General features: G+C 34.3%; 1 protein-coding gene across 1 annotated transcript in view; it reads right to left on the bottom strand.

The window, feature by feature from the left end:
• IRSp53 (Insulin receptor substrate 53 kDa) overlaps positions 1 to 21,580 on the bottom strand; it is a 205,927-nt gene extending 184,347 nt beyond the window's left edge. Inside the window, exons 1-2 of the mRNA XM_043425960.1 lie at positions 21,160 to 21,580; positions 10,456 to 10,982 (exon numbers count right to left, since the gene is read on the bottom strand). Of these exons, the coding sequence (XP_043281895.1) occupies positions 10,456 to 10,500 (45 nt within the window). The 5' untranslated portion in view covers positions 10,501 to 10,982; positions 21,160 to 21,580. The remainder of the gene's footprint in view (positions 1 to 10,455; positions 10,983 to 21,159) is intronic.
• Positions 21,581 to 25,085: the final 3,505 nt, after the last annotated feature.

The following is a 25,085-nucleotide window of genomic DNA, read 5'->3' as shown; positions in this document are numbered from 1 at the left end:
TTCAATCGCCAAAAGTTACGACCGAGGGGGATATAAAAGTCGGTGCGCGACTGATTCGGGAAGCATTCCTTCCTCAAATCTCTGATTCGGAACAAAATCAGACTGACCTCAAACAATTCGCCCCAATCCTAGCTAGCAACATGACTTATCCTATTTTCCTTTGGATGCCTGGAATATTGGTGAGACGCGGCGACGTATCGAACTCGTAGTTCAGGATCCACACCTAACCTAAAATTTCCCGAATTATTATTGTACGGGACATTGGTGAGACTCGGTGACGTATCGATCCCGCAGTCTGTACACCTAACCTCGCAGAGGTTCTGATGTTCAAGATATTGAAAAGATTCGGCAACGTTTCGATCCCGTAGTCTGGAGTCCGCACCCTCTAACCTAACCTATTTTTTTTTAATCTTATTAATTCTTGCTAGAATCAGGGATTTTTTTCTTGTAAATTAAATTATAAATTTTGTAAATTTCTTGATAATTTAAAAGGTCGCGGTACAAATTTAATGTTAAATCGCGAAAATTTAATCAAATAATACTTTTTTTATAGTACAAAATCATAACACTTCTGAATTATGAAATCTTTTTGAAATATTATTTAAAAACGAGTGGTTATAAAATAATTTTGAATTTTCATTTAAGTTGCGTGCGAAATACACGAAAAACCAAGAAGTTTGTTCGTGAAACGAAAAATTTTATTTTCACAATATTATGAAATTTTTTTATCGATTCAATTTCAAACGGTGATAGCACCAAAACGGTTGCTCCGAGCTAATTGTCCCTACGGACTTTTTTTGAAGGGGAATCGATTTTGTATAAAAACATATAATTGTGGTTTTTGTGTGATTTTTTCCTAGAGAGTTATGATACGATGATCAGAGGTCTCAATAGTTTCCTGGGTTATTCTTATGGAAAATCTTCAAACGCGAGGCGCTGTTCGAAATAATTTTTCGGTGAGCTCTCCTTTTGGGGATCTTTTTTTCACCTTAATTCGCCTTTCTCGGCTGGATGCAAAGGAAAAAAATATCGATTTTTTTCCGCACACCCTAATATACACATGGGTCATTCCATACCAAACTGACCAATCCGTGACCCCGACCATTTTTGATTTTGCTGAAAATTCTCTATTATTTTTTAACTACTGAAAGAAGTCGTTTCTAATTTTTTTAGATTTTTTCCCGAACTCATCTGATCCCAATAAATTTTTCAAAATTTCGTACATTTTTTTTGTGAACGCCCATAACTTCTTCAATAACAGAGATATCGAAATAGAATAGTAGGTCATTTTTTTCGTCTTGAGTTGTAGTTTTATGAAAAAAATACAAAAAAAATAACAAAATTAATTTTTATACTTTTTTTTAGTTTTTAACCGAAAATACTTTTTTTTTCAAACTTGGACCGTTTTGATTTTTTTCAAAAAATTCACCACGTTTTAATAGATCTTTTTACACGTGTAAAAAAATTATTAGCTTATGATATTCATAACTTGTTACTTTTTTTCTATTTTCTACCACGTGTCAAGCGAAAAAGCATGTTTCCTCCTTGAATGGACACCGCAAGTACAGTGATTTGATTCAAAATTATTCCAATTGTATATATTAATCGGTTTGAACACATTGAAATCGCTACGTATACTACCGGGGCAATGTTTCCGGACAAAAAACCAGAAAAGTTAAATGAAATTTTAACAGGAAAAAAAGTAATCGTTTTTTATTTTTAATTCAAGCAAAAAAGCGTTTTTCCTCCTTGAATGGACAACGCAAGTAATAGAGAAAAACCATTCCGCTTCATTCTTGTTTTTTTTTTTTTTTTATTATCTCTTCGTCTACGGTCTTTTTTGTGGTTATAACGTCATTTCAAAAACGTCCGTTTTTTTAACCCTTTTTATTTCCTTTCTAGATTACAATTTTTTGTCTTAAATTCTGCGAACGAGTCCTCGAAGGCTCTTAGCTTCAATTTTGTAATTGGAAAAATTTATTGGAATCATTTTTTGCAGAATTATCACGTTTTCACAAAATGAAGACAAATTTTCAAAACTGTCGCGTACCACCAGAACTATTAGGTTTCACAGGATATTACAAAAATAAAAAAAGTTGCGTTTGTAATTTTTTTAGGCATTGGAATTTTTTAAATATTTTTTTTCAGAAATTTCTTCCTTCATTATTTTTTAAGTAGAACCTCAAGTACATCGAATGTCGTAACTCGAAAATGATGGGGTTCTTTTTATGAAATTTTGACAGAAAAAGAAATTTTTTTTGTCCTTTTCCAATTCATTAAAATTTATTGATATTTATCAATGAAAAATTCAAATATAAAAATGAATCTTCTTTTACTTTAGATATTCTAGCACGTCTCCATAGTTCACAAAAAAATCTGGATCAACGCCGAGAGTAAATATTTCAGGTTAAAAAAATTTTAGAAAATAATATGATTAAATTCTAATGAATTATAAATAAAAAACGATTACTTTTTTCCCTGTTAAAATTTCATTTAACTTTTCTGGATTTTTGTCCGGAAACTTTGCCCCGGTAGTATACGTAGCGATTTCAATGTGTTCAAACCGATTAATATATACAATTGGAATAATTTTGAATCAAATCACTGTAATTGCGGTGTCCATTCAAAGAGGAAACATGCTTTTTCGCTTGACACGTGGTAGAAAATAGAAAAAAAGTAACAAGTTATGAATATCACAAGCTAATAATTCTTTTGCATGTGTAAAAAGATCTATTAAAACGTGGTGAATTTTTTGAAAAAAATCAAAACGATCCAAGTTTGAAAAAAAAAGTATTTTCGGTTAAAAACTAAAAAGAAGTATAAAAATTAATTTTTTTTTTTTTTAATTTTTTTCATAAAACTACAACTCAAGACGAAAAAAATGACCTACTATTCTATTTCGATATCTCTGTTATTAAAGAAATTATGGGCGTTCACAAAAAAAATGTACGATATTTTGAAAAATTTATTGTGATCAGATGAGTTGGGGAAAAAATCTAAAAAAATTAGGAACGACTTCTTTCAGTAGTTACAAAATAATAGAGAATTTTCAGCAAAATCAAAAATGGTCGGGGTCACGGATTGGTCGGTTTGATATGGAATGACCCACATATATATAAGAATAGAATCTGTGAAACGCTGCCACGCGCCAATAAGTATTAGATATCGTATTCGAGTTTATCTTGCCATGAGGTTTCACATCCATTTTACCCTCTAATTTTGAATACCGATAACCTAAGATCAAACAGTTTTTGTTTAACGTAGTAATCGAAAAAGCTTTCTCCAATGAAATCAATGTTTGTACAGTCCAACGTTACTTTCAAACCGATAATCTATTTCGAACCTTTTCACCAATTCGTACCTAATTTATACACAATTATACGAGTGTGATCCCATTTATAACTCCATTTGAGTTATGTTCATTCATCCTTACTTCCAAATCACTGAATATAAATTGATGAAAAATCAAGAACGAAAACAGAAAAATCGAAGGGGGCTGGGGAAAATTGAAGCAGCACAAGGTTTTGATTTTCAATGTACCCGACGCGTTCCATCAACACTCATCTCCTGATATTTATTCACCTACGTTTGTATACGTATTTTGTATGAAAAAAAAAACAGATTCAAATGCATGCATATATTACGGGCATGAAGGTGTTGCAACTTGCAACCATTGGAGAATGCTAGCCAGTAGATTTTCCGTGTTCGCGTTGAAAAGTAAGCCCCATGGTGCGAGTTTATCACATCCAAGAGCATTTCCTACCCCCTTAAAACAGTGTTTGACCTCCACCACATAACCATCTCGTTCTTCATCTTTCGCACCTCTATACATTTAGATAAGTGTAATATTTATATTAGGGTGTACATAAAAAAATCCATATTTTTTTCCGCTTGCATCCACCAAAAAAGTTAATATAGTAAGAAAAAAGGAGTCACCTACAAGGAGAGCTGAGGATAAAATTATTTCGCCGAGCGCATTGCATTTGAAGATTCTCCATAAGAATAACACAGGTAAATAAAAGGATGTGGAAACATTGAGTTATAACTTTTGAGGGAAAAATCACACGGTAATGGCATTTACATATTTTCCTATAGAATTGAATCCCCTACAAAAAAAGTCCTTACGAGCAATACGTTCAGAACAGCCATTCAATCGCTATAGCTGTTCAAAGATGGACAAATGGAAAAAAATATTGAACATTCTACCATATCTGAGTTTTTTGCTTATCGGAAAAAAGCTATTGAACTTTTTTCGTTGGTCAATGAAATGAAGATTGATTTATTCAATCAATATTCGACTGAAATCTTTTGTGTAGGTGAAGCCTCATTTTTTCGATTTATTACGTCTATATTATGAAGTTTCGTAGGCAGTGAACGCCGTTCCCCCTATGTGCGCGTATGGTGTGAAATTACACGCAGCGCATTACCGCCACGAACGGCGGGAAGCAGCACTACTTTTCTTATGTATTCCTGAACATCTGTTTTTTTCCAAAGTTAAATCATGGCTTAACAAAAATCTTCCCATTCAGATTTAAGTGAACTTGGAGCTGATCTTAGTATATTATCGAGTCAACAACAGTCCTGTTCGGTTCCGTCATCCGTACCCAACAGCCAGTTCTATAATGCAAACACTGATTCTGACGATGGGATTACACCCATTACGAAATGTCCAAAAATGAATATAATTTCGGAGAATGTTGCTGCTGTTCTCGATCGAGTAAATTTGAGTAGCAGAAATGCTGCCTACATCATTAGCGCTGTTGCTTAAGAGTTCGGGTACGATACGGATAGAATAAATTTAAGGAGTTTCGGTACAGGCGATACAATGTTGCCATGCTAAACCATGCTAAAAACATAAAAAATTTCAAAAAGTTCAGAATTTTATAAAATTTGATGAATATATTCTTTAGTACCAAATTTGACAATAGAAATTTTTTAAGATTTTTCTTCTACACAGTTATCGAGTAATTGATCACTAAAGTTCACGTATATAAGCATAGCGTTTCCTATATAGGTATACATTCCGGGCATAAGAAATCTGCTTTAATGCGTAATTACTCGATAACTAGGTAGAAGAAAATTTGGAAAAAATTTGTATTTTCGCACTTGATGTTGAAGAACATTATCACCGAATTTGATCAATTTCTTAATATTTAGACTTCTGTACCGAAACTCCGTAAGTCATCGGGCCATTCATATCAGCCGGATCAAGATGCGGAAAAAAAAATATGCGAAAAATCGAACAAAGATGCTGTTATTCCTAAAAATTTAACTGTTAACTGGGATGGAAAACTTGTCACTGGTCTTATACTGGTTCCAACTAAGTTGATAGACTACTAATTATGTTTACTTACAGTGGACAAGAAAAATTACTTGTTGTTCTAAAACTGAAGTCAGGGAGTGACCCTGTTCAATTGTTAGTACAAACATTCTAATATTGAACAGGATTATAACGTGGTACTGCTTGTTTGATCGAAGAAATTCTTGGCCGAAGGTTGATTTATTTAGCTTATCGACACCACATCTACGAAATAGCTCTCCGAAGCGTTTATGAAGTATTTTAGCCGACTTTGACTGGTCCAAGCGTAACAGCGTGAAGCATAAATCTTCAGCAGATTTCTACAAGTTTGGAAAAATATCGATCGCTTCCGTTATAAATAGTATGGAAAATGAAAGGGTCGCTGACGGTTTAGGAACAAAACAAAACTATTTGATGATTTTCATTACTAGTCAACTCGAGGTATTTACTTTTGATTTGGCGATATCTTTATGAATTTAAAGAAAAATCGACTTCATTATATTCAAACATATTTCATTCCGTTGCATAATATAAGATCAATTACTTGTTCAAAGCCACATGAAAAATCTATTTTGAACGTGTCTTTAATCTGATGTAGATCGGGTAATTGAGAAACGACTATGAAAAATTTTTGGAGCTTGTGTACATTCTTTTGGGTGGTACAGATCGAAATTTTCGCGCGAAACGCTCCGATGCTATTGTACTTTGTGGCCAGGAAATACAAGTTTTCAGATTTGCTTGGAATTTTTCCAGCAACTAAAAGTTGTTAGTGATGTAGCCGAATGTGTAGTAGCTTTAATAGAGGCATACAACGATTCATTAACAAAAAATGAAGAACAATTACAATATTTATTAGACATAGTACATCGTCATCGTCAAGAATATCCGAATTGCAATAACAAACAAACATTAAAAAACGGTGCTTAAAACTCATTAGATCGGTTACCGTTTGGAATCATGTAAATTGGCTACGTTAAATAAATCTTTTCAAAAATTGAAGACGAATTTATATTGAAATCGAATTTTAAGATTTTATAAGTAAAAAGAGAGAAATTTTTCGAAAATCGGACATTGAATTTTTACACTAATGTGATAATTACTTTTTCAGTGATCTTTTTTAGTAATTGACTTATTCGGTAAAGTAAACAATGCTCAACAAAAAAATTTCAGAACTTTTTTTTTCCGATGAGTGAAAATTCCGATATTCGCCTGTTCAAAATATTTTTTCCATCTGTCCACCTTTGAACAGCTATAGCGATTGAATAGCTGTTCTGGATGTATCGCTCGTGAGGACTCTTTTTTTGTAGGGGATTCAATTCTATAGGAAAATATGTAAATGCCATTACCGTGTGATTTTTCCCTCAAAAGTTGTAACTCAATGTTTCCACATCCTTTTATTTACCCGTGTTATTCTTATGGAGAATCTTCAAATGCAATGCGCTCGACGATATAATTGTATCCTCAGCTCTCCTTGTAGGCGACTCCTTTTTTTTACTATATTAACTTTTTTGGTGGATGCAAGCGAAAAAAAATATTGATTTTTTTATACACACCCTAATGTATATATATATACACGCACATACACGAGTAAACGTCACATCGTACTATATAACGTGATAGCGAACCGTAGCGCGGCTAACATAAAATCACCGGATATTCAGCGTGGCAGTGAGAGAAGACTGGGTTGTATAAATATGTATATGTGTATATGGAGCTCGTATACAGATATTAATTGGCTTCCGATCCATGATCGTACAACCCCTGAACTATGGACGTTGTTATAGTAACGATACAGCCCGAGTGGTGAGGAAAAAGCTGAGTACGAGGACTGGAGGGTGGACGGGATCCGCGAAAATTAAGGGATCAACCCGGATCACGAGGCGTGCAGCCTCCTACCCTCTTAACTCGCCCTTTGACCCTCTCACAGTCATACACGTGCGCACGCGCACACATTTGGCCACCATTTTTCTTTTTGACTATTATCATGACTATTCGTTTCTTCGGTTGATGACAGCTATACATTTAAATCGTCACCACATAATGGGATGTATTTTAAATACCAATCATTCGGATCCATACCTGTAACTTTTCGTCATTTCGTAATTAGATCGTTTATAATAATAGATGAATAGAATTTTTAAAGGGACTAAAATATATTCCATTTATTATCAAAATTGTATTTTCTTTATGTATTCAAAGTTGTTTAAATGAGCTCGTAAATGAGTAGAATAACGTTCCGAATGCTTGTGACATCGGGCAGAAATAAATTGTAACCAAAGTGTTTCACGCGAATTTAATAAGCATAAAAGCTCTTCTAAGCCATCCACGTAAATTGCAATATTTATTATCACCGACTTGTTAACGGGTACGTAGTGTTATATATATATAGAGAGATTCATTGATTGATTGATTGGTTTATTTATGCCCTAGCAAAGCTATGGGGCACAAGGTACAAGAATACAAAAGCATAAAATAAAAATAACATGAAGAAGGAATTAAGAGAAAAGTAAATAATAAAATAAAATGAAGATTAAAAGTAACATATTCTAGGATAATGCATATCAGCCTAACTTAAAAATAACATAGCTCATTAGACTAATACGTATCTAAACTTAAGAGAGAGAGAGAGAGAGAGAGAGAGAGAGAGAGAGAGAGAGAGAGAGAGAGAGAGAAAAGGGGAAAAAGGCGCAAGGGATAGTGTTGAAAGAATGTGTCTAGCGTTACCATTACGAAAACTTGAAGGAGTGTTGAGGATTTCGGTGCCGAGCTGTGGGAGTAAGAGAAAAAACGTCGAGCATCATAAGGGAATAAAAGTGTCGTTAGGTTCGGTTTTTTTTCAGTGGGATTATACGGAGGAAGTGGCGAGTATAAACGAGTGCACAGAAAAAAAAATATAGTGAAGATGCAGCGCGAGAAGATCACGAAGAGGAAGAAGTATATACACGTAGGTGAAGTAAAATACGGGAAAATAAAAAGTCCATGAGCTGAAGAGAGGGGTAAAAGCAGAGTAGTAAAAGAAGCGAAACGAAAATTTTTGTGACTTCCGGCCCTGGATAATCCAGCCACTGGAAGAATTCTGGCATAATCAGCAGAAGAAGTTTAATGTTGTACGAAGTGCAAAGTCTTTACGTGGAATGCCCAGCTAAAGAGTGTCCAGATTGAAATGGTTCTTCCATAAGGGTTCTCTGGTTATTTTCTACCACTTATCCAGCCCGCCGCCTTCGGCCCTTTTCCAAGGCTATGGGCGAAAACGACTAATAAGATTACTCGAGCTAGACTAGATCATCCCTGGTTCCTCTTCGTAAGCTCTCTTTCATCTCTCCGATTGCACATTACTCCCTTTTGCTCATATTGCCCCACAAACTTTCACAGCAATTTCGTTTACCATTCGCGTATCCTTAATTTTGTCGAGACGACACCTAATTATGAGAGAATTTCGCGGTTACCGTAATATCCCGAAAACTCTCCCCACCAAACAGCCGTGGCCTTCTTAATTCACAACTTTTATGGAGCCTGCCCGGCCCTTGTCTCCTTAATCCTTCCATCATAAAAGCTCTATTCTGATGGTTTGTTTTGACTATCTAACATTTTTTGCTCTCCCCCATACGCCGACTTTCCACTCTAGCTATTCAAATTTTATCGTATACTCGTTGTTAACGAGAAAATCTCTACCCCTCGTCGGGTCAAGCGAAATTCAGTTTGCTCTTTATATTCGTATAAATAAAATTGTATTCAAGTAATTTCACTATTATTGAAAAGTGGCTTACCGATTCAAAATGTATGGAAAAACAAATAACAATTTCCATTGCGAATGAAGATAATCGTTTTCTCTCAGATTGATCTTGTGCTAATTAAAAACAACTCAAATCAATTTCCTGAGGCTTTCCGAAATCGATGCTTTCCATCAAAAACACCCTCTTTACATGTATGCGCATACATTCTAGTTTGAAACTTGCAGTCTTCTCTCTCTAGTTGTTTCCCTATATGCAGAAGAGTCCCTTATACCTCGAGGAGAATGAGAATGAGCTCTCGTGAAAATTCCATCACCCAAGATTAACGTTCTCTCGTCTGAAGCCAGACAAGAGACTCCCGAGAAAGTCTGCGGATGATGGGGAACGCGGTTGCATACATCGAAGCTTTTTGGCTTCGACGTTGATACGACAAGAGCTTCGGTGTTGAGAACGATATGGGGCCTCAAATTTCGCCTAATAAGACGACATTGTGTAGGGTGAAGAACCACTTCTTATACGCTGTTGGTTGATAATAAGGAAAAACATATACGAGGGTCATTATTAACTAGATTATAATATAATCGTTCCCGCGTTATCTTGTTTTTCTAACTGGTCTAACTGTTCATATTTGACGAAACAAGGGTACAAAACTAAAAGTGAGTAAAAAATCAACTACTTGGAAACACGAATCGTGTCCCGATATAACATAATGTAAAGCCGGCGCCCGATTCATTAGTTTTTCAATAATGCTTCATATTTTTCCATTTTTTTGTCTATCTTTGTGTTATCCCCGATACTTATGTCGTGAAAATCACACCAAGGCGATGGTGCATTTTCTAATTTTAAGATCGATATCCAGATACGCATAAACGCAAATTAAGGAATATTTACTACGTGAGAGCGAAGTGATCTTATTGTTACACTTTGCTGAATGTTGTAATGAGTCATCTTCCGTTTAGATACTCTAATGAAAAATCCAGCGAGGAAGGCTTACGAGGATCTCATGTAGTAACAGTGAAAAAATTGTCATACCATGATTAAGTTGATGCGTAATCATATTTTGTTCTTGTTTCATTCAGCTGATTATTAATGTGGTAGGCTGTTTTTTGTATAGCCTGTTTTCGTAAGTGTTTTCGCATGCGCATGAATTATTTCTCTTAAAATAATTGTTTGTTACTTTATTGAACAGTAACATTTTTCGTTCAACGGTAATTGTTTCAGCTAATAAACTCAGCATGACTTCAGAATGTTGATAATTTTTAGAACAACTCTTCCTAGAACTGCACCGATCAAAATGAAAAAAAAGGATTGAATTTATTTTAATTGAACGAGAATGAATAAATCTTTAAAGCAAACTAGATGATCCTCTAGATGATTTAGCCGAGACTATTTAACATGAAAATAATAAACGAAATGAGTACTAACCTTGTAGATACCATCGACGAGCTTAGTTAGCTCTTCGGTCTCCATGATTTTCTCTCGTGCTGCCCCAGCGTACTCAGATGTGATCTCAACTTTTCCTCGTTATATTTATTACTGCGTCGTGAAAATCCAATGTGACCCGAATTAATTACGATCCCATGAACACATTAACCTATCCATATCCCATATATACGTGTATTTATAAAATAAAAACGCACTGCACTACCGATTTCGTTAAATCGGCATATTTTTCAGCGATTAATGAAACGTTATAGATAAACCGGATTTCACGTGCTGGCCCCACTTTCGCGATTTGCAATCCGAACTCTGTCTTGTAATACTTATATATGCATGTGCTACAGTAGAGGACACGAAATATTAAAAAAAAAAAAACACCCGCGTATCAAACACTCAGCCGCGAGACTTTCGTAGATTTTTTCTTGTACTGTTAGTGTAATGCCGGTACGATGGTGATGTTTAATCTCAGCCACAACCCCAAGCGATGGATGAGCGTTTGCCCTGAAGAAAATCTGCAAAATAGAAAGACAATTCATCAATTGGGTATCGCGAAATTCGTATGAATTTATGAAGAAATTGTCGTTTTAATTTGGTGAGTTGTTAGTGAAAAAAATTGAAGTATATATTTATGTACGGATACAGCCCCGAAAATAAGGTTCGCATTGATAGAAAATGATATCTCATTTATTCATTTCATTTTGCAACTCATAGTGGTTTAGATTCTTCAAAATTTGTTTATCATTCACCTTTTCATTTCTTTTCTAACACATCTTAGTGTGTACACAATCGGAATTTTGGGAAATTTAAACATCACAGTCAAATATATACAACACGATATTGCTACATGGTTTTTACCTTTGAATTATGAATAAACTGACTGAGAAATAAAGGAAATTCATAACAACGTATTTTTTCATAATTATGAATCTTGAGTTTTGTATCTTTGTCCGCGATTTCCAAAGAGAATCAGTATTTTACGACGACTTCTCTCTTAGAAAAGATAGAAAGCTCTAGTAGCTCGAAAAACCGCGATCCGGAGTCTTACTCACGGCTGCTGGGCAACGTGAGGTCACGTTTTCCAGGCTATACTTTCATTCTGCAAGGACACCCGGTGTACATATAGCGTTTATGTGCCTTGTACTCGAGCTTCGAGATATCCGGAGGAGAAATACAATTGCAAATAATCTTGTGTACCGTGTGTACGGTGGAATTGGTTCTGAATTGAACCACGTGATAAATTCTTATTCAACGGTTTCTTTTTCTGTATTCTTTCGTCTTTCGTTAGTATTAAAAGACAGAACTTGAGTGTTAATCTATGAAAATTCTTCTGAATCATGAACAATCAACTTTTTGTTGAGAACAAAAACAAAGTTACTTTGTTACACTTTTCTACTTCAGAATGGAAACGCTGTAAATATGAGCATTTTCAATAACTGTCGTTGTTGGAAAAAAAATATTTGCCAAATCATTAAAAATATTATATGGGATCCTTAGCTTTGATATAAAACGAGAAAGAGAAAACGAAAGATCGAGAGTTACAGAAGCTATAAATATTACGAGAGTTTGCGATATTTCATATAAATCGTAAACCAAGTATGAACAGAACGCATTTTTTACAAATATATTTAAGCGAAACATAATTACAGCAAGCACTTTTAGGCCTCCGTCTGTTGAAAATATAGTAACGTAATAAAAGAACGAATGATTACGACTCAAGGAAAAAAGCGAACCATCATTACGTTCTATTTAACCTAGAAAATACATCAAGTCTCGAGAAACGAACTATACATTTTCTGCAAGAATAATAAAGGTCGTCGACAAATATTAAATTTCGAATTAACATCAGCATGATGGTATTAAAGACGTTTAAACACAATGTTGTTCCCTTTGAAATGTTCAAAAGTAATTGGAGACCGTTTATTGCGATCACTGATTTCCCTACATTATACATTTTCACATCGCTTTCTCATAATTCGTCCTATTGACCAACTAACACTTATAACAGCCCAAAATAACAGTATATATAGAAAAAATTACACCCTATAAATTTAATGTGAAAATCTTTATAACAAGGGGACAAGAAAATGCATTGCGCGCATCAAATATTATGGTAACGATATTCTTGTTATAAAAAATGAACATTATTAAAACTATCATAATTTATTGAAGAATATGATTAAACAAAATCAACAAAATCCGTAATTTCTGCAATCTATCCGGAATAATAATAATTATAATCTGCCATTATTCTTTCCCGTTTCCAATTTTCCAGTAACGAAATTAAGATGTTATAGATATTTATTGAAATCAGCTATTATTTTAACGTTTTAGGGCAGAGAGTGTAACTTGAGAGTGACTTGAGTAACTTCATAACATGACGAAATTGTGGACAACTGTATAGTGAACCAATTAGAATAACGGGAAAGCAATAGGAATGAAGAGCCTGGTGAAGCGTCATCTAAAGGTATTTTTCAAAATAAATGACCACAGCGTTAAACTCTTTGGATTCCACGAATACTGGTTCTCAATAATGATCCTCCAATCTATTCACGATGCGTGATCCGTGTGAGCATTGAGCGTTCAATGAATGATATATTTGATATGAAAAAATTACTTACACCTTGCTTTATGCACAACTTCTATGATGGAATAATTTGTACTGGTCGCTTTTTAAATTATTTCGATTAACCTTTGTAAAACCTCTTACGACACCCATGATTCAAGAAAAGATTTACAAGCCTCAACGTGCCATTCCATAATTGATTGAATAATTAATAAATTCGTGGACTTCGGAGTGAACAATATTTGTCTAAAGAAAAAAATATGAAAGTTTTTGGCACGCGAAGAAGAGATTCGGACACTCAGCTGAGGTACATGGATCTTACATTACCCTCATTTCATCGTTTCCGTCTTCGTGACAAGAGTCAGCGAAAGAAGGAGCAACCAACGACGACGGAATAACGACGACGAAACGATCCAATCACGAACCCTAGAATCTGAGCTCTAACATTTATATTTATAGATTATATATACATGTAAGATGGAAGCCCTTATCCAGAGTCCTTATCGAGAGACCCCTCTGTGTTACGATATAAAAAGGCGACGAAGGGTCGAACGAAAGATCTCGACTCCACACCCACTCGAAAATAACTAGGACCGGGTGTAATAAACTCTTATCGGTTCCTATCGCAATGTCATCCTAATATACATTCAACAGGAAATGAAGAAGCTCATACTGTAATATATATTTAGATGGAAGCATGTAAATAATTTATTTTAGGTCATTGGATTTGTTACATCCTAACGAATCTTTTTCATTAGCTCGTTATTCAGTTCGATGAGTGCAATACTAATCTATAGTAGGGATAGAACTAAAAATATACTAAAAAATGCCATTACCTTTATTGACGGCATGATAGATTATCTAGTAACTTATACTAACTTGCGTTGTTTATTCTAAAATTTTACTATGATGGTATTCGGGATTTGCCATTAACAAAAAATTTTCATTTATATTACTAACATAAGTAAGTTATAATCCGACACTGTGGATGACCTACATATAAAAGTGGGACGTAAGATCACTTCCACGCATTTCCCATTCCCATACAACTGTTTAAAATGCATGTGAAGAACGATTGGAAGTTGCCGATTGGCGTCCACATCCATTACTCCGTATATTTCGAGCATGACTTTCTATAAGACTTGTTTTCGTACTCTACAAAACGGATTCGTTTTCCTCGTATAACATAAGAAAGAATAAAATGAAAATGAGATAGAGACAAGGAATGGGAGATTGAAAAAACTCAATTAACAAAAAGGAAAGCAGGGATCCGAGAGTAAGGAAAAAATGTGGTGAAAAAATGCGAAAAAGCGTGAAAGATTACACAGCCGTTAGGTGGGTGGCATATTATCAAAAGAACAAACGATACGGAACGTTGGGTACAGATATCCGCGAAGAACGGTACACACCGTAGGCATTCTGTCTTTCTGACTGGGTGATCGAGCACCGTGATTTGCTTTTCTATTATCTCCCACTATTCGAACCCGCACCTAAATATCAACGATATTATTATTTAGTTTCACCAATTTTCCATTGTCGGTGCATATCGAAATTGCGAACGGTGCAACCTCTTATATTTTATTATCTCGTCACGCAGTGTTTTGGGAGAAAAATATTGTTCGAGCAAAAGCGACCTCGTTTATTATCACGGTTAATTAATGAAAATTTCTACTACCACGTATCTTATCTTTTTACAAAAAAATTTCGACCGAAAGATTGGAATAGTACAAAAATATTACAAACACATGTGGTTGAAATTTTATTGGCGAATAACCCTTCATCCTGTGAAAAATTGGGAAAGCTATTTAGGATGCTAAAAAGTTATTTTATCGCAATGCAGAAAGGTACGAAGAAGAGTATATGCTTGATAAAGAAAAGTGATAATGTTGAAAAAATAAGGATGATAAGAAGTTTCGCCGTTTAATGGAAGAAATTACCGTCGCAGTTTCTTTTCTTTCTTCTTCTTCGCCCCCCCCCCCCCCCGCTCCTATTTTCTTCTCTCTTCGTTTCTTTTCCTTTGCTCTGTCGACTCTGGATCGATATGGCAAATTTGTTCCACATTCCTTGGCTCAAAGTTTCTTACATTTCTCACCGGTGCATATCTATATAGGAAGCGAATAATTTGACACTTAAAGTACGTATAGATATCTCTCCCTCCATGTCCGTCTTGTTCTTTTCACTTCTTTACTCTTATACCAAACGCCAAAGAATTTTTATCGTAATATATGTATACAAAAAGGAAAAACAGACGAAGAGATGAAAAGAGGCGAAGAAAAAGCAAGAGAATGTAAACGTTGGAATGCACCAGAGAAAGGAATTAAGGGAGTTTCACGCCGTGGATAATATCGCCTGTCCTCCATACTCGCGACCACGGGAAAGTTAACCGCGGTCGTTCGCACACCCACCTCCCGTGTTCTCCTCTCTCGTTTTCTTTTTTCGCTGCGCCGATGACAATCATACTTGCACTAAGATCGCACTATCGAGTATTGAGCACATTTTCTTTATTTTTCTCGTGCTACAATAATAATGTCAACACAGTTACAATCATTTTGTTCAAAAATTTTCGAAACTTATTTTACAGCCCTATAATCTTGAAAAATTCTCCACACATACGAGAGCAAAAAAAACGGAAAATCAACTGTTATCTGACTATCCTAATTTGTTTTTTATGTTTCTTTTGTCGTATAGATTTCATTAATACTCTCAAATTTTTTCCTTTCTACGGTAATCAAAACTCATTTCTTAATTTCTCTATTTTCTTTTCTAATTGGAATTCCAGCATTCGAAATTCGGAGCTTTAAATTTACCAGATTCCATGATCCGATTCGAACGTTTCGAACGATTCGAGTGTTGCGAGGTCAATGAACCCTACATTTTTTTTCAAAGTGCTTATTCCCAGCGAGTTGTTCTGACAAAAATTATATGTCAAGGGGCTCAAAATTATTTCAATTTATTGTGTGCGTGCGTGTGTGTATGTGTCCCTATATTGACCAACGGCCACATTTACTTGTTAATCGTCTTTCATATGTACCGCGATTGGTATTTAAATGGGTGCGGAAAAGATACATGTACACGCAACAGCATTCAAATTGACTCGACGGTGCTGCACGAGCAAGAAACCACCATGGAATGTGGTCCTGCTGGGTTCCACTTGGCTGTCGTAACGGTTAACGGAACATGCGAGGTGGACTCCTGATGTATCCTACAGGCGCGAGAGAAAATCCCTCCTCACTCTTCTTCCCCTTCTAAAATGCGTAGCTCTTCTCCGGCGACCGTGCACATAAAAGATTTTGTATACACAGATATTCATATGTATACGATTCCACCGGGGTCTGACCCCTCCACCTCTCTCACTTTGCCCGCAGTTTTTTATTAGTTTTGAAAAACGTTTTATGGTTTTTTACAGCTCTAAAAAATACTCAGGTTCTTTTTTTCAAAGTTTTTCTCCGCGGTTTCATTTACTGATAATTATAAAAAATATATATACTGTTAGCCCAAAATGACCGGAAAATATCAAGAGGTATGTATATTCAGTACATATGTGTACGTAAATGTACGGTTATACTTGTACATATCGTATATCTATATATATATGCTATATGTGCAAATATATATATTACTTATGTACACGCATATAAATAAAGGTACATATATACAGATAGTATATGTACTATAAACCGTGTAGCTATCTACGTGTGCACCTGTGCCGGACGAGTGCTCACGCCGACCATTGGACACGTGGGTGGAACGTGGCATGAGATTGAAACAGTTTGAAAGATATATGATCAAGAGAAACAGCCTGATCCATATATTTGCCCTGTAACGCTCGTTCTCTCATACACTGACGAAGAGGGTGAAAAAATGGTTGTGTATATTCGCACAGCAAATTACATCAATGAGAAAAGACCTTCTGAAAGAGATGATCTATCAATATTGTTAAAGACTATTGAACAATGGTGGGGAATAAAGTTCCCATGGAATTGTATGTTGTAGATTGGGCGATAGCGACCTTTATCTCCCAACAGATTCGATCCGCATTTTTTATCAACGCGTTCCATACTCACTCCAAGGATAATAGCTATTGTGATAAGCATATATGGATCATTATATAAAAACGTATTAAAAAATTAAAAAAATCGAAGAGGGTCACCGTCACATTGTCGTTGAATTGACATGGAATTACCCATGTATATATTTATGTATGTGAATAATAAAAAATCGAAGCCAAAGATAACGATAACGTTCGACCAGAAAATAGTAAATGTAAATCCTTCTCTGATTCAAATAATGGGCTCAGAGGTGAAGTAAATTTAAACGGCAAGCGGTTTAACGAAAAAAGAGGCCAGCAGGAGAGGTAAAGTAGGGAAGTAGTCTCCAATTTTAACCAAGCGTCCGATTGGGCGTATGGATTCATAAATTAAAGTATTTTCTTGCTCAATATTGATAATACGTTCGTTTGACTCTCAAACAAACAAATGTCAAATTTTCCAGTTTCTGTTACCGGAAGCAGATCTTGCTTCCCTCTCTTACGCAGACTAATATTTCGATCTCTCTGTTCGAGACCTTTTCTTGCGAACTGTATTTTCAAGCTAGAAATCTCAAAGTGTTTCGTGTGAATAGCACGCGGATCAGAGGTTTGCTGACGACTTTTCCGGCTGTTTTATAAAAAAAAAGTGTCATTTTTTTTTTATTTTTTTTTTTTATTTTAATAATAATAGACCAATGCGAGGTTGTAGCGTTAATTGAGTAAGCGATCTTAAAAAACGAACCGTATTACATTTTTCTTATAAAAAAGAAAAAAAAATCCAGAAAATAATTGCGATTAGCTCCTAAAAAGACATTCATGTGCGGAGAATATGAATTTGAACGAGATGACCAAGATCTAAAATCGATACGCAGATAGTGAAAACATATCGATGATTTTTTCATCAACCTTGTCAGATTCTGAAAAGTGACAGAGAATATCCCGCTATAAATAACTCACATGAATAATTTTAAAAAAGAAGTCCGGGAGCTCTTCTTGAAAAACGCTCATCTACAATCTGGAGAACCTGAAGCTGCCTGATTATAGGTCGAAAGAGATATAGTTTTTTTGTACCAAGCGATAAGTAAATGCAAAACTAGGTTGTAAACATTTAGTCATGGTCGAAAAATACGACAGATCGGACCGTGATCCCATAAAGAAAATTCGATTATGAAAAACCACAGTAATAAAGAATGAATTTGAAATCGATTCAATCATTCATGTGGAGAGAAAAACATTTAAAGAAAAAATAGGAAAAACCACAGAGCAAAATCGATAGTGCAAACAAGTATATAAAAATAGGAGAACAAAAGAGGCACGAGAAAAAAATGAAAGAGCGAAGCATCCTATCGAAGGAATATGGGTTCAGATGCTTCTGTTATTTTCTTTGTCTCTCTTTCTCTAGGTGTGTCGAGATCGAATTGAAGAAATGAAATTACGAGAGGGTTTATCCCTTCCGGGCATTTTCGTAGCTCACGTCCGTTTATCGTGCCTGTTACATTCTCTCACACATATTCGTGAGAGAAGAGAGAACGTTGAGAATACACACTGCGCAAGTTTTTATCTCCGTTTTGCTAAACAATATCTGTATGTTGCAGAGTACAAACGTATCTAATCGCAGAATACACGTCACACATGGGCAAACGTTGCTGAGAGATATACGCGAGGAGTATTGTACATGAGAGGAGGAAAGGGAGAATGAAAGAGCTGCTTCGAACCTCATAGCGAGAGGGATGAAACTGTCATCCAGCTTTTACTATGCTTTGAAATTCACTCCTCTATGTATTTTACGTGTACATCCGGAAACACCAGAATCACATTCACTGTCCGCGATCTGCTTCTAAATATTAAGAAGCAGAATTTCATGCCATCACTTGTTCTACTAAAAGTCATATTATTTTTTAAAATTTATCCCATTTATATATATCAACCAAAGAAACTTTTAACTCTTCGATTCGATATCACAATTCCGTCTTGGCGATGCATATTTAGAACAACACTATGCCAATGTTCCATTACAAATGGGACAGGAAATTAATTATCCGTATCCATCAATTGATATGTTATTATGAAACACACTCGATAATATAGAATGTATTCTCAAACTGAAATAAAAATTCGATCGTTGGAGTTAAACATTTAAAAAAACTTTATCTTTTGAACTACTCATAAATCGCACGTTATTAAAACTTTCACTGTCAATTTTGACCATGATTTTCTAACTGAGGTTGAGATACATTTTCTCACATAGTTGAACACGCAGTTATTTTGTTCATTCACATTTTCTTTTCCTAAATGAAAATATGTTCGGATGAAAGAGAGTTTAAATTCAATTACACTTCGTTTTAATTAAATTAAACGAATATATATTTTCTTTGGGGTTGCTAAAATCGAACGAGAAAGATAATTGTAAGCGGAACTGAATTATAACTCAAGAGGACCACATAGTGACTTTCGTACTTAATCAATAATACTTGCCCAGTTACTCAAACACGTACATATGCAGCATATACTATATGCACGTATCATTGCATATAGTATCGGGTGGCATGTATACAACGCTCGGAGGCAAACTTTCCTGTAAAACCTGATGTTTTAATGGCCAAAGCAAAAGTCCCGATGGAGGATTCTGAACACTCTCGCATCACGGTGCCGCAAGGAAAAAAAAGGATAACTCTTAACTTTGCGACCCCGATTTTCCAGTCTCGTGATTCCCTAGCGTTCGAAAAGGCTCGTTTCCTAGCCAAAGCTTGTGGAACCCGTTGAGTTTTCTCCAAGCATAATGTAATTACCGATAACGTATGTGGAAACTCAAAATTGTATGCGAATAAATTACATTTTTAATGTTAGTTTATTCTTCAATAATGACTTTAGCTTGATTTCAGTCTGATGATGATAGTTTTTACAATGTTAATTGAAAGGAAAAAACCAATGTCAATAAATTTCGATGAGCATTGAAAACATTTTTAAAATATTTAAAAAATTTAGAATGTATATTACTCGTACAATAATATATCACATTATTATTTATTCTACAAATTGTTTGACTTTTTCAAAGACGAGAGAACCATCATATTTGCCGATCCTCGTGAAAATATGGAAAAGAAAGTAACGTCGAAATCAACGGTTAAATTAGCAAGTTTTGCATTACGCAAAACGGTCGACCAACTCATAAGGATTTCTTTGAGATTTTCGAATCGCAACGATGAACTCGACCACTTCTCCACTATTTTCCTCTGCATAATAGTGTCATGAGGTTTATATTTTATGGGATTACAAGGACACGAGATTCGGCGATGTTTCCTATCTGGTCAACGAGAGTGTGTATCTCCGTAGTTAGTGAAACAAACGAGCAGATCCACACCAAGCATACCGCAGTGTGGCTCCAAGGATATGAACGCGCGCTCGTGTGTTTGTGTGTGTATGTTTGTTCATGTAAGTTGGCCCAGGTCGCGGTCGAAACTTTTGAAATGATCATAACTATCCAATTGACCACATGATATCCTCATGTTAACGTAATTCTCGCGACCGTGTATTACAATTCTTGTCATATCCAAATTGTGAAAGTACAAAATACATAAAGAAAATATTTTTAAAAGTTCCATTTAAGGATCTTTTAAAAACTTGATTTTCGATGATTCTTTTTTTGAAGAAAACGACCCGATGAATTCCAAAATCCGAATCAGTTAGATATTTTATGAACTGTATAGTTTATGACTCATTTCGAGAAATTTTTTTTTTCTACAATACCATAATCTAATATTTATATATTGCATGTATTTCAATGGCTTCTCAATGTTTTTCCTTATCAAAACTGTGAATTACAGATAATGCAAAACGTTCTGCAAATAAAAAAATAATAATCAATATGAGCAAGAGGTCTGCAGTTTACAGAAAGATTTCACTTTTTCACAACTTGTGTTCTAATTGGCTGTACGACCAAGTCTGCAATTACAACTACATTCATTCATTATTCTACTCTCAATATTTTTTCACGTTTCCCTACGCTTCCAAATAATGGGAAATTCGTGAATACGACACCTATGTTATACGCAAAATAAAATGTACAAACGTAAAATAATATTAAGAAGTTTTTTCTCACCTGATTAAAATCTACAAGTTTCAAATTGTTAGCACCATGAACTCAGCTACACTTAGATTCGTTATAGAATGGATACTTCAAAAGCACAAGGCAAGTATAACGATAAGCGATTGCCTGCCTCAACAGAAATTCATCATTAATTAGGGTATTTATTATTATTCGATTTAATATTAGCATTAATGGATAATTTTATGGTGTTATTTTATACAGCATTAACATATCAAAACACTAAATTGTAAAATAAAAACGAGTATAAATATAGTTAACTAAAATATTTCAATATATGTATGAAATTTTAGCTGGTGATTTATTCAAATCCGATTTTATGCTTATGCTTATCGATGTTTTTTATTTAAATAGTATGAGAGACCCGTATGTACGGTTAATCGTAAGTACGACGAGACATGAACACACCGTCCGTGTTGACGCGCGCGATGCGACTGACACTCCCGAGGTTCGAACCAGCTGGCCGTGCCCGAGACTCCAAGCGCGCAGGAACTCGAGAAGACTTGTTAGCTTCTTTCGCTACAGCATATAGAAACAATGATGCTCCGTCCCTTTTTTCCAAATTCAGAAAATTCTTCATTCATATTTTTATTAGGATATGCATTGAAGTAATTATTCCATAAATCCCTACCCTTCTTAATATTATAAATGCAAAAGCAGCTGTGTCCGTCTGTTACCTCTGCACGACGGATCGCCTCAGATAGTTGTATAAGTACCGATGATCAGTGTATATGAGGCATTCCACGCCATTTCACCAAAGCCGTGATCCTGACCATTTTTAATTTTCCTTATTTTATTTTTATAAAATAGTACCCCATGAAAGAAGTATTCATACCAATTTTTAGATCTTCATGTTTTCTCTGATGAGCATTATAATTTCCGAAAAAATGTGTATTTTAGAAGTTTTAACAACCTTGAACCCTGATAATTCCTGAATTAATTTAAATATCAACAAATATAACGATATCATTTTTTTTTTGTTTTGAAGATCACTTTCAATTGAAAATTAGAAAAAAAAATTAAATTAATAATGTCAATGTTTTTATTTTGCTTCTAAAAGACAAAACGTTTTTTAAAGCCATTTTTTATTTCTTCCAAAAAATTCTCTAAAATAGTTATCCACTCTACGATTTTTAAGATTAAGGAGTTCCGGTACAGTCGATATAATGTTGTCATGCTATGTCATGAAGAACATAAAAAAATTCAAAAAGTTCAGAATTTTATAAAATTTGGTGAACATATTATTTAGTACCAAATTCGACAATACTTATTTTTTTAGATTTTTCTTCTACACCGTTATCGAGTAATTAAACTCCAAAGATCACGTGTATGAGCATAGCGTTTCAATATATATAAGTATACATTCCGGGCATAAGAACTTTGCTTTAATGCTTTATTACTCGATAACTATGTAGAAGAAAATTTCGAAAAAATTGAGCTTTTGCACGTTATGTTGAAGAACATTATCACCAAGTTTTATCAATTTCTTAACATTTGTTAACAGGCATCGAAACTCCTTAATCTCATCGTGGGCTTATTTTTTCTCGTATGTTTTTTCGATTTAATCATATCTTCTATTGACGAATTTCATTATTATCAACCCGATTAATGATTTTAACGATATTTTTAACACCGACAAGCTGACATAAGCCTACAAAACAAGATTACTTCGTTTTATCGGCCCTCAAAAAAGGCTGTTTTTGAGAAATGGATCCCGAAAACGACAGATATATAAATTCAGTAATAGCATGCAAATAGAACCGTTTACCTCTAGGCCATGAAGAAAATATGAGAGGAAGTAATGATCGAGAAATTTTAGAAAATATAATTCTCTCGACGAATAGAAAAACGATAGAAAAGTTGTCTATTATCGAAATTCAGGAGCAAATAATAAAATATCATCTGATGATTTATTCCTGGGCATACGGGAAAATATTGTAGTTCGAATTTGCAATGACTATATGTTAAATAAATACTTGAATGGTTGTTCTTAATGACGATTGACAAGGGTTTCGAGTACACTTGGATGGCTCGACGTGATTTATACATAGAAAAAGAATAGCAGCCAAAGATAAAGCAAACATAAATTTGACTGAAGTAGAAACAACGACCGGGCTTGCCGGCACCCTTTCTCATCATCCTACTGACCACAGCTTTGTTGTGGTGTCTTTTTTAGTGATTTAGAATCGAACCAGGTGGGGAATTTGAAAAATAAACTTCAACCCCAAATAAGGACCACCTTAATATATATATTAAGGTGGTCCAAAAAAAATTTGTTTTCCCTATCATCACAAAAGTTTCTAGAAGATATAACAAAAATTCTCCTGCAAGGGTAGCCCCATATTTTGATTCTATGAGACGCTCAACGGATTTCTGTTTTTCCGTATAAATAACACGAAAAAAAAATTTTTTCCGTTTCTTTCAAATAAAACTATTGAAAAATTTTTCTCCACAATTTCAATGGACATGTTTTTGTAGTAAAGTAATTCTCTACAAAAAAGCTTTGATGTGATTTTCTCATAAACCTAATGGGTAAACCGTTATTAGACTTTGAACACGAGCATTATAAACAGTTCTCGATTTCGTAACTTAATAAATAAAAAAATTCGTAAGTAAATGTTTCCTAATTATATCCTCCAATATACGATCCTGCTAAAAAAATTGCGTGCACATGTCAAAATTTCTGCCCGTAGTAAAAGTTTGATAGCTCAATCAAAAATCAACGAAATAAAAAATTTAATAAGCGTCATTTTGAAGTGGACAAACTGAGCTTCTTTTTTTGCCATTTCGTTATATTTTTTACGAGTTTTTTTTCTGACAAGTGCTTCTGAACAGAGCCAGTTTTCGAAAAGTTTTTGGCCTTCGTTAAACTGGCTATCTATCTTGTAGGAATTTTTTTCGTCTTTTTTCTTTTCGCCAGCTTTCAAGGGGTTAGCAAAAGCTTCATCTTTTTTTTAGAAAGTATTGTATGATTTTTTTTTAGCGAAGTTATTATGATTTTAGATAAGATCAGAGTTTCAGAAATTGTGACTTATCTCAAAAAATATGGGGGTTCATAGGAAATGCCATGAGGACCAAAAAGTTTTTCGGTTCATAATTGTTATTATTTTAGAATTTGTCTTTGAAATTTTTTGTTTCAATATTTTTCGTAAGGTCTCGTCTGAGAGAAGCGATGTAACTCGAGAATTATGGGATTTGGAATAAAATTTCAAAATAGAAAAAAGTTTTAATTCATAATTTTTTACTCACTGACATTGAAAACAAAAAATAATATAACGCAACTATCTTCGTCTCGTACTGACAACATCACGCTTAGAGTTGAAAAGTTCGATTTTAGATTCTTGGTACACAATATACTATTTTTTCAAATTTTCTTGTTGATAAAAAAAAAAATTCCAAAAATGTTAGTGTATTTAAAATCATAAATTGAAACTTTCTTTTTTCTCGAAATGTTATCCTAAACTTTATAATTATTGAGTTACACCGTCCCTCTTTTTACCTACTGGGTAATTATTTGCAGAATAAAAGCAATATGTAAATTATATAATAAGATCCAGTGGAATAGAAAATGCATTCTTGAATTATATCTGATTAGATTTAACTTACTTAGTTGCTCGCATTCAAAGTCTGATAACAGTTTACCCATTGGGTTTATGAATAAATCACATCAGAGCTGTTTTATAGAGAATATAATTTTCTACAAAAACATGTACATTGAAATTGTGGAAAAAATTTTTTCAATTGTCTTATTTGAAGAAAACGAAAAAAAAAATTTTTTACATGTTACTTATATGGAAAAACGAAACCCATTGAGCGTCTCGTAGAATCAAAATATGGAGCTGGCCTTGCAGGAGAATTTTTGTTATACGTTCTAGGAACTTTTAAGATTATAGGATCGGAAAAAAAATGTTTTTTTTTGG

This window comes from Venturia canescens, chromosome 8, assembly GCF_019457755.1.
Source record: "Venturia canescens isolate UGA chromosome 8, ASM1945775v1, whole genome shotgun sequence".
Taxonomy (NCBI): domain Eukaryota; kingdom Metazoa; phylum Arthropoda; class Insecta; order Hymenoptera; family Ichneumonidae; genus Venturia; species Venturia canescens.
This window is presented reverse-complemented; position numbering and strand designations above follow the sequence as displayed.